The sequence below is a fragment of the Belonocnema kinseyi genome, chromosome 8 (genome assembly GCF_010883055.1).
Source record: "Belonocnema kinseyi isolate 2016_QV_RU_SX_M_011 chromosome 8, B_treatae_v1, whole genome shotgun sequence".
In the NCBI taxonomy this organism is placed as follows: domain Eukaryota; kingdom Metazoa; phylum Arthropoda; class Insecta; order Hymenoptera; family Cynipidae; genus Belonocnema; species Belonocnema kinseyi.
Window position 1 is genome coordinate 92,174,883 of NC_046664.1, and position 11,052 is coordinate 92,185,934.

The 11,052-nt window shown below is 32.6% G+C and overlaps 1 protein-coding gene across 1 annotated transcript in view; it reads right to left on the bottom strand.

Annotated features, from left to right (window-relative positions):
- Positions 1-6,586: 6,586 nt before the first annotated feature.
- Positions 6,587-11,052, bottom strand: part of LOC117179044 (ubiquitin-conjugating enzyme E2-17 kDa) — an 18,060-nt gene continuing 13,594 nt past the window's right edge. Inside the window, exon 6 of the mRNA XM_033370666.1 lies at positions 6,587-7,896. Within this exon, the coding sequence (XP_033226557.1) occupies positions 7,757-7,896 (140 nt within the window). The 3' untranslated portion in view covers positions 6,587-7,756. The remainder of the gene's footprint in view (positions 7,897-11,052) is intronic.

Consider the following 11,052-nt stretch of genomic DNA (forward strand, 5'->3'; position numbering starts at 1 on the left):
AAAATTAATCTATCATATTGCCCTTTCGTACACTCGTTTAGTGTCCTAAACTAAAGGTCAAGTTCGTTAGCCAGAGTTATAGCATTTACAAAATTCCAAAAAACACACGAAAATGAACATTTTATACCAAATAACGCTCGATATGAAAAAAGTCAAGAGAAGAAAAATGTTGCTTTTTGAATGATCTGTGAGATTATCATAAAAACTTTTTGACTTTTCTTGAAAAATCAAGAATTCAAATTTTGACAGCATACAAATTACAAAATAATGAAAAATCCAACAATTACATTTTTCTGTCAAACTGTGCGAAATACGGTAAAAAATATATACAGAAAAATTGTGCATTTGAAAAAGATCTACAAATTTGTTATTAATCACTTTTTGATAGGATGCGTAGTTTTAGCTTTAATAATGAAAAACGTCATTAACAGTAAAAAAAAGCTGCCCGCTGCGTGGGTACTTTCTTACCACAACTTTTGTCTTTTAATTTCTTTTTGGTCTCGTCTGTGGGGTTTCAAAAAAATTAACTTTTCATGGTTTTGATGCTATTTTTTTATTATTTAAACTAAAAAGAGAACTATCAAAAAATTATTCTTGACAAATAAATCATTTTTACATTCTCATCAGAGAGGGTATTAGATTTGTATAAAATTTGACCTCCCTTGTCAAAAGGTCCACGTTTTGAGACCCCCTGAATCCGAAAAACAGGTTTTTATGAATGTGTCTATCTGTATGTCTATCTGTCCGTCGTTATGTCTGTCTTTATGTCTGTCTGTGAGCACGATAACTTTTGAAAAAACTAATCTATTAGATTGGCTTTTGATACACTCTTTTAGTGCCCTATGCTGAATGCCACGTTCATTAGTCAGACATTTTGGATAAAAATACTAAAAGTGAGCCCATTTTGAACATTTTTGAGTACACATTTTTTCATGATTCAAAAATTCTGTGTACAGTAGTTCATAGTACTTGAAAAGAAAAATGTTACTTTTCGATAGCCCTACAAGATTATCATATCAACTTTTTGAATTTTTTCAAAAAATTAAAATTTTGACTGCACGCAAACTAATTAAAAATCAAAAATTGCATTTTGCGGTCAAACTATGCAAGATAGAGAAAAAAATGATACGACAAACATTCCCGGTAAGAAGCCTGGTATTAAAAAGTATTAGAAAATTTGAATCCCTAAGAATGCCGTTTCTGTCCTTAGTTTTTTAATTCTCATTAGGCGGCGAAAATTATAAGATTTCAATCCCTCTTGAAGCCGATCGGAGCTGTCCGACGTAACCTTGAATACATTAAAAACACAATTTTCGTTTGAAGCATTAGAACGCGCTCTAGAAGCATGAAATTTGCCAAATCTAGTAGGATTTTATGTAAGAATACATTTCTTTATCGTCAAATGTTCGCTTTGTTCAAATATTATCAACTTAAAAAATATAAAATCATGATAAAAAATTGAAAAAATTATTTTTCACCAGAACCTTCTGTGTGGAAATTGATCCTGACATCGTAAAATGACCGACGCTATGTTTTAAAAAGCTTTTGCCTGATTATTATTCGAAAAACAGTAAATAAATGTAGAAAAATTTGCTAAATTAAAAGGGATTAAAATTTGTCTAATTCTTGGTTGCTTTGTGGTATTCAGCAAAATATTATCAGCGCTAGGTACAGAAAGGGATTTAATTTGAGAGCTAACTTAAACTGTCGTGGATATTCAAAACGGGAGGACAAAAACGGGATCCAGAAGTATTCCATATTTCTCACGTTACCACTGAATGCATGAAATTTTTCAATACTTTTTAATGCAAGCCTTTTTACTGGGTTGTGCACCCAAAAAATATCTACAAATTTGTTATTAATGACTTCTTCATAGGACACGTAGTTTTTGCTTTATTTATAAAAAAAACATTGAAAATACAAAAATTCAGTTTTTAGACACATGACACAAGCTAAGCCAAAATAAATCGATAACATTTTTTCACCGAAGGTAGAGCAAACAAATTTTTATAAATTGTTTTTTTTTACATTCTCATCAGAGAAGGTATTACATATGTGTGAAATTTAACAACCCACCCCCTCCCCATAGCTTTCGTCTAATGTTCACATTTTGAGACCCCCTAAATCCGAAAAATAGGTTTTTACGAATGTCTGTCGGTCAGTCTGTATGTATTTATGCCTGCCTGTCAGTACGATAACTTTTGAAAAAATAATTCTATTATATTGGCCTCTGGTACACTCTTTAAGTGTCCTAAACTAAAGGTTAAGTTCGTTAGCCAGCCATTATGGATAAAAATTCAAACAGTGAGCGCCTTTTGAATATTTTTGAGACCATCTAGAAGATTATCATAACAGGTCTTTGAATTTTCTTGATAAATCAAAAAATAAATTTTGACAGCATAAAAAATAATGGAAAATCAAAAGGTTACATTTTTTCATGCAACATTTATGGGAATGATATAAAATTCCAGGGATAAGCTCGAGTGCGAAGCACGAGATACGTGATGAGAATGTGTTCGTTAAAGCCAAAGGAGCTTCAACAAAAGGGAATTCGCAATCACCAAATTACTGTTGTCGATACTTTCACCTTTAGTTTTAAAGTCAGTGCAGAAAGATCGAGCGTGTAGCGCGAGGTAAATACATTATCGAGCGCGAAACGCGAGAACCAACAGTCGCGCGTCTTAGGCAATATTTTAAAACCGCAATTTATGAATTAAACTGAATATTCTATTATTATGAGGAGCAGTAAATTCTGCTAAAAGCTTTGTAGCAATGTTTATACAATTGATTTTTTCCCTTCCACATTTCTTTTGAACATGAATTGCTTACGAATAAGAATTGTTTAAACATTGACACGACGTTTTTAACCAAATTTACTGCTCGAAATCATTCAATATTATTTTTAATTCTGAATTTTTAACCAAATAGTTTTCAACAGATTTCAGTGTAACACTCTTCTAAATTGGTTTAAATTTTTTCTAAAATTGTCTAATCTCTTCCCAAATTCAAAAATTTTATTTAAAATTCACATTATTTTTTTACATATCTGAAATATTCCGAAATCTTCTCGGCTAATGAAAAAACGTAACCTTATGGATTAATGCAGCTATAATTCAAAAAAATGTCGTGAAGTTTAAATTGATAATGTTGGGCACAATGCTTTTCAATTTCAATATACGAAACGAAGTAAATGTTTCATCAAAATTACTTCAAACAAAAAATTTAGATTTAAGTCGTGCACTTAACATCTCTGAACCAGTCTTTGTAGAAAAACGGAAACCAAAGCGTAAGAAGCATTTTGATATTAGTGAAGAATTCTTTAAAAAGCAATGTCTTTAATCACACCTTAAGATGTCTAAGGTCTAATTAGACATTGTGGATACATAGTTTACAGCGAAATCCCAGATTCGATACCATGAGGATTTCACAAAAGAATTCCCCTTGCTGGTCATCAACTTCATCCCATTTTTAAATAGTAACGAGTTCAATGAGACGTTAACAGTAAAAGATGTTTTCCGTACTTCACTCATTACATACAACTTCATTGAAAGCGATTTTTTTAAAGTAATCCTTTAAGAATTTATTTAATTATGCATGTTGACATAAAAATTGTTATTAATAAGTTTGACAAAATTAAAGCAAGACGAATTGCAATATAGCAACGTGCAGATAATTTTTTTAACGGCGCAATACTAATTTTTAAGTCAGAACTATGTATAATTTATGATATAAATTGTGTCAAATAATATATAACTTGTAATATATTATAAAAAGAAGTACGAGAGATATTATATATTTTTAAATGTATTTCAGCTACACTTTTACGCTGTTTGCTTTTTAATTTTATAAGAGAAGCCTCCTAAACATTTCTGCGGTGGGCCCAACACGGTTTTAGTTCTGCTTCAGCCACTTACAGAACATTATTCTAGCTAATTATAACTAATAAAGTATGTTTATAAAATAAATGATTTTACCGACCTATAATATTCTTTACCTCCGGTTCTATAATATTCTTTTTAAATAAATCATATTTATTCTTTATCCCGAATAGCTACTTCCGAACGGAAGTAGCTATTCGGGATTTTCCTTTTTTTTCGCTCTTAAAATTGATTCCAAAAAAATGTTTAGAAATGGCAAAAAGGCTGCTGTTTTTCTAAAATTCTTGAAAGTGTATATTTCCTCAAAAACCCCACTTTTAAATTTTTTGAGTTCTGAATTTCGTTCTTGGTAAATTCTGAAAATTGAAAATAATTTTTTTTTAACGGAGTTTGCATTTTTCTCAGATACAATGAAAGGTAAATAAAAGAATGTTCAGATAAAAGTTTACAGATCTAGAAAAATTCTACAAAAATATGTCTTTTTTATCTCTTTTTGGAATCTTGCATCGTTTACGAGAAAGAATAAAAATTTCTACTCAAAAAATGTTCCCGCCCCCATAACTGATTGGAAGCCTTCCTCATATAAGCATAAACTGTAAAACAAATATGGGGAAAAAATAAAACAAGGTGAAGCCTTCCAGAAAATCATCTCAATTCTTTTTTTATCGAATTTTAAAAACATGAAAAGATTTTAAGGAAAAACCCCTATCATTTTCAATATTTTTAAAAAGTTTCTGCTAAACCCTTTTTTAGGTCGAAACTATTTTTATTTCCGAACTTAATTTCACACGAAGTGCCACATCAAGTTAAAAATTTGGGATACTCAAAAGATCTTTAAAGAAGTTTTTGTCAATAATATTTTTTGATTTTTTTCATAATTACTCAAATTTAGGACCATACACGCCTTTCGTAGTGCTTGTTTATTAACCAAAATTTTCAACTCGATGTTGCGCTTCGTGTGGAAATTTGCTAGGAAATAAAATTGTCGGTAAGGTAGGAATCTGGTCACGTGACCTCAAATATACTTTTCAATTTTTTTCTCGTTAACAAGAGATATTTTTCTTAGAACGTTTCTAGATATATACTTTTTTATAGTAACATTATTTTTTACTTTTCGTTTTTTTTTTTTTTTGAGAAATTATACGAAAATTTGATTCTTCAAAAATAATTTTTTCCAGTATGAAGCAATGGTTTTCCAAAAACGAAACTCAAAATATATTTTCTGCATATTAACGTCTATTAATAATGTTTTTAAATCACATCGAATAAAAAAAGAAAATCCTAACTACGCTCGTTCCGAGATTTTTATGATAATTTACAGGCAATCTCTCAATGATTGTAAAAAATAAAAAAAATCATTCTGACACCATGATCTAGACTCTAGACTTTTCTTTAAATTTGACCCTGTTTAAAATGGAATTGGGGAACTAACGCCATAGATATTGCAGTGACCTTGATTAATACGCTGTAATTAATCCATTAAACAGTCTAAGTTGAACATTTATTATTTATGATTTCTCACAATCAAAAATTCAATTTTGAAAGTACAATTTTTGTTAAACGTTATTACGCCCAGGCATCTTCAAGCAAGAAAGAAAAATCGAATACATCGTCGTTACTTAGACTTTATTATATAAAGGGCTAATGCTAGAATGTACACAAGATAAGTTATTAAAAATGTTCATTATTGCGTTAATATTAATTACACAATGAATAATTTTTTCTAATAGAGGTAAACGATGATTAACCAGGGCAACTTTTGAAATAACTATTCTTGCCATGCTCGCTGGTAATTAAATTACAAAGACCCTTGCTTGCCTGGAGACAAAATCAGGTGTCACATGATTCATCCAATTTAAATGTTTCAGTGTAAATCAATATCCTTCCTACAGATTCGCATCCATTCGCCAGCCTGCCCAATGCGATTTAAAGTACCCGACTACTACATCGACAGATACCATTAGAATTGAAACGCCGATACAGGTTGCTTGTTAAGATAAAATACCTATTTTATTGTATTTACTTAGATTCTAATTAAGTGTGACTGGTGATCAAGACGCATTGGATATTTTTATATTTTTTTATCATTAATTACTTCAAAACCCGAAACAGCGCAACACTGCTAGCACCATTGGATCATAGCGTGCATTATTTTCTTGTTCATAAGTCCACGGTAGTTTAAAACTGCTGCTTATGGACTGTCATGTGTCAGTTAAGAATTTGAGTAAATATTCGAATTCTCATTTTTCCACAAACATTTTAATAACACATTATTTATGATCGTTTGTCATCACAGTACATACTGATTTTAGATCAAAGTAGACTGCTCAAGCGTTCGTCGACAATTTTAAAGAAACCACCTTTCGCCCACAATACATTTTCAAGTTAACACACTAATAAGCAAATAGCATCGTATTCAAGAAATATTGTGTATCGTGGCACAAAGTTTGTATGCACTTAAAAATTTAACGAAGCGGTACACCATAAAATACACTGTGAAAAGTAAATTGAGCTGGATATATGAGAAAATAGTGTATAAATGACGTGAGTGACGAGAGTGCTGCAATGGACGACTGGTAACTGTCGCCTTCGTAGATCACGACACAAAAAACATTAGTAGTACAATAACGTATCGTCAAACGAACTTCGGAGTTTAGTTGTTTGCTTTGTTTTATTTTGCTTTGCTTTTTTACAAAAATGTACCGATCTCATTTCCACAATTCATTTATTTTCATTTTGATCAGTACAGTCTTTCAAATCTAGATTATTGTGTGACCTTAGAAGAGAAAAAAAGATCGTGATTTCCAGAGAAAGCCTTGCGCGCAAGAGATTTTTGTTATCTCGTCAAAAATCTATCCCATTATTAATTACACATTATTTTATACAACAATCAAATACAGGTACATACGAATTTTCCAAACTGAAGTAACACTAGACCGATACAAATACCAGTGGCGAAAGATAATTTCTGATTGAAAATTCAAACGTTTGGTTTTGCTGCGGTATTCGCAAGGACCTAATCGGTATATCTCCTCAGCTCATTTCACAAATGTTATACAACCATCTCTGTCATCTTCATTTAGTGTAGAACGTTCGCTATTAAACGATGTATATGTAAAAGTTACGATACGATTAAATAATTATTCACAAACCGACGCACCGAGCCGCAGCTTCTAGATAAATATGCAAAGACGAAAAGACGGGTCGGGAATTTGAATAATCAAACAAGACAAAAAGTGTGTTCAGTTTCAGAAGTATTTATGTAGGGCCCAGTATTACAAAAAAAAGGTGACCGCATCATTCTAAGGGACGGGCATGAATCGCTCAGTTTCGTTTTACAACTAACAATCGGTGCGCTGCCAGTTCCAACTCGCAATCCTTGTCATTTTTTTTACTATTTTACTGAGAAAGTAGGTTATAGTAGTATTACAGTATCGTAAGCATAAACATTAAAAACGAAACTATTCAAATCAAATATAAATCCTACTTTCATTCTCCTAAGTTTCAACTCCGGTTTTTTTTTGTTTTGTTTATTCAAGAAAAATCAAAGTGGACATATTCGGTTTTTTTCTTTGATTCGCTTATAAATATATATATTTATTTATACATACATATATTTATATGCGATTGAAAATGACCACCTGAAAAATTGCCTCGAACGTCTTCGGCGCCATTTTGCAATCCGCAGGGTACCCAAGGCAAAGGGAACTTTGAGAAATCGCAATTCGCCTGAGCACTCTGCGGCTTGATTCACAGCGGGAACTTTAAGAACAGACGAGTCATAGCTAGGTTTAATTGGTGCTGATCTGTAAGTGGCGTTTAGGTTGGGGTTGCTTGACGGTGGTGTTTGGGTCTTGAAATCAGTGGATATTGGCGCATCACATGGCATACTTGCGCGTCCATTCTCGTGCCAACTCGTTGTACTTCTCTCTGTCTGTTTTATATATCCTTGCTATCTCTGGTACCAGAGGGTCATCTGGATTTGGATCGCACAGCAGAGAGCATATCGATAATAACACTGAAAAATAGAATGCACAACGTCAGATACATCACTGCAGTTACGCCACATTTGCGATTAATCATTGAGGGCATGTGACACACTCAAATACCTATATTACCGACCTCACTTTTTCACTTAACTGAATTTTCTTTGAACCAGGGCCCCCAAGCTGATGTCCAGAGTTCTGGGCCGATTATATTACTTTAAGAACGGTAACGAGAATAAGATTATAACCGAGAAATAAATTCGTTGAGAATTTATTTTACTTGATAAAAATTGCATTTTTTCGTTGAAAACATATTTTTAATATCCAATAAGATTAATATTCAGAAAGATTACAGGTTATGTCGGCGCTAAACCTGCTAATAAATTTATTACGGTCTGAAGTTGAAGCAGCCCTGTGCATCTCTCCATATTTCAGATGTTAACTTGACCCCGCAACTGTCCTGAGTTGATTAGTTCCTAAAATCTCCAACGCGGCGCTAGTTGTTCCATCACTCCCCGTTTTTACATAGAAAGCAATGGGAATAAATAACTTTTTAAATTTTTTAGTACAATAATCCTGGCAAAGTGAAATATACCTTAGATTTGAATTAGAATACAAGGTAAAATATGATTCTCAAAGTTTATTGTCGAAAACAAATTACCAATATTATTAATGCAATGTAAAAATCCAGGAGAAAAATTTGAATAGTACTAAGTTTAAACTTACCATGTGAATACTGTCGCTTATGAATATATAATGGATATTATGCATTTCTAATTAAATTTAACTAGATTTACATTTGACAGAACTTTATTTAATAATCAGTGAAAAATAAAAAAAATAAATGTCTTGAATTGCTCTCTTTTATTATTATATCCTTTTAAGTCTTTAAAACAAAGATGTTAAAACATTGATTATATTTACATCTTGGACGTTTTATAAAATTATAATTTATATTTGTTTCTCTGAAAAATAGTTTTTTTCAACAATTTGAATTATTGAATAAACTAGTTTTAATGTTCTTTAAATATTTTTATGTTATACACTGTCCTGCAAATCACCTCAATTATATCGGAACTAAAAAAATGTATCTTTAAAAGGTTGATTGTTTTCGAAATTCTGTTTAAAATAAGCCCAGGGTGAAGCCAATTTATCTAGTTTTTAAGTAGATATTGCAAATATAGTTTAAATTTCAATGTTTTCTTAAATTTTCAATAACTTCCGAAATATTCAACGTTTTTCAATGTTCTTGGGCTCATTTTGAAGCTTTTTTCATCGTATCACAACAGCTTACGAGTATGAATTTTAAAACATTTCTTTTCGAATTGCAAGAACTTGAAGTTGTAATAAAAAAGTTAGATAAATTTGAAAACATCTTATCTGTAGGCAAATCAGAATAAAAGTTGAATAAATATATATTTCGGGGAAATAACATAAAAAATTCATGATTATATGTTTCATATATTTTACAACAATATTTTTTTCACTAAAAATAATATTGCAATTTTTCCAACATTTTTGTTACAACTTCAAGTTCTTGCAATTCGAAAAGAAATTTTTTACGAATCATACTCGTAAGCTGCTATGATACGGTGAAAAAAAGCTACAAAATGAGCACAAGAACATTGAAAAACGTTGACTATTTCGGAAGTTATTTCATTGAAATTTGGAATATTTTTGCAACACTAGGCAGTCTGATAAGTCCCTGAAAAATGAAACACGGAGACGTTTTTTTGGCCAAAGTCGGTTTTATTTTTCAACATACTCTCCTTTTAGGTCGATACAGCGAGTCCAACAATTTTCTAAGTTTTTGATACCGTCCAAAACGTAATCGATCGGAGGGTCTCCAAAATACGCCTCAGTTTCAGCTATGAGCTCCTCATTTGAGTAAAAACGCTTACCGGTGAGCCATCTCTTCAGGTTAGGGAACAATTAATAGTCGCTGGGGGCCAGGTCTGGTGAATACGGTGGCTGAGGAACCAATTCGAAGTCGATTTCATGCAATTTTGCTTGTGCAACTAAGCATGAATGAACAGGCGCATTGTCGTGATGATAAAGCGGTTTTTTCTTCTTCAAATGCGGTTCTTTTTCGGTGATTTCGATTTTCAATCGGTCCAATAATGATGAATAGTATGCTCCGGTTATGGTTTTACCTTTTTCACGATAGTCTACGAATATTATGCCATGTGCATCCCAAAATACGGAGGCCATAACCTTTCCGACCCATTGTTGCGTTTTTGGACGCTTCGGAGCACTTTGGCCCGGTGGAACCCACTGTTTTGCCTGTTGCGTTGACTCAGGAGTGTAGTAGTGGATCCAAGTTTCATCCATGGTTATGAATCGGCGCAAAAACTCGGTCGGCTTACGCGAAAATAATGCCAAATTCTGCTGGGAAGTTGACACACGAATTCGTTTTTGGTCCACCGTGAGCAAACGCGGCACCCATCGCGCGCAGAGCTTCTTCATGCCCAAAACTGAATGCACAATATTGCCCAAAAGGCAAATGCAATTGTTTTGTAAAAAATACATCTTATTGGTTTTAAAAATTCAACTCTTTTCGTAGAACATTAACTTTTTGCTTAAAATTCATATTTTCTTGCTGATGAGTCGACTGAGTTCTTTTTTGGATAAACACTATTTTTTCTGAAAATTTGTCTTTTTTATTTCAAAGTTCATATTTTTAGTACATATATATAATAAATATATATTTAAAAATTTGTTATAAGGACAATCGCAGGATTTCGCCAGGAGCGGGTGCTAATCTGGAAAATTGCACCCGCTCCCAACGAAATCGCGGTAAAATTTCAGCCACAACCACGTCTCACGACCGTGAGATAGGTGGTAACAGTCTGTAACGGAATCAATACGACGATCCAGCAAAAGCCTCGTGCACCCTAAGAACACGGAGCGACCCAAGGACAACCGCCTTCTGCATTTTTCCCGCAAGTGTTTTAGCATATTGTTGACACGCAGGGATGCTTTTTAGGCCATTAGCAAGTGAAAGCTTGGCACCTCCAAGAGCACCGATGATAAGGACAATTAGTTTTAACAGAATATTCCGGGTACAATCGTTGCAACTCCCTTAAAAGGTCTCGATACCTCTCTTTCTTTTCATTCTCCTTGGTTATGATGTTTTTATCAGCTGGTGCCGAAAATTCGATAACGAACATGGTTCGCTTCTCGAAGTC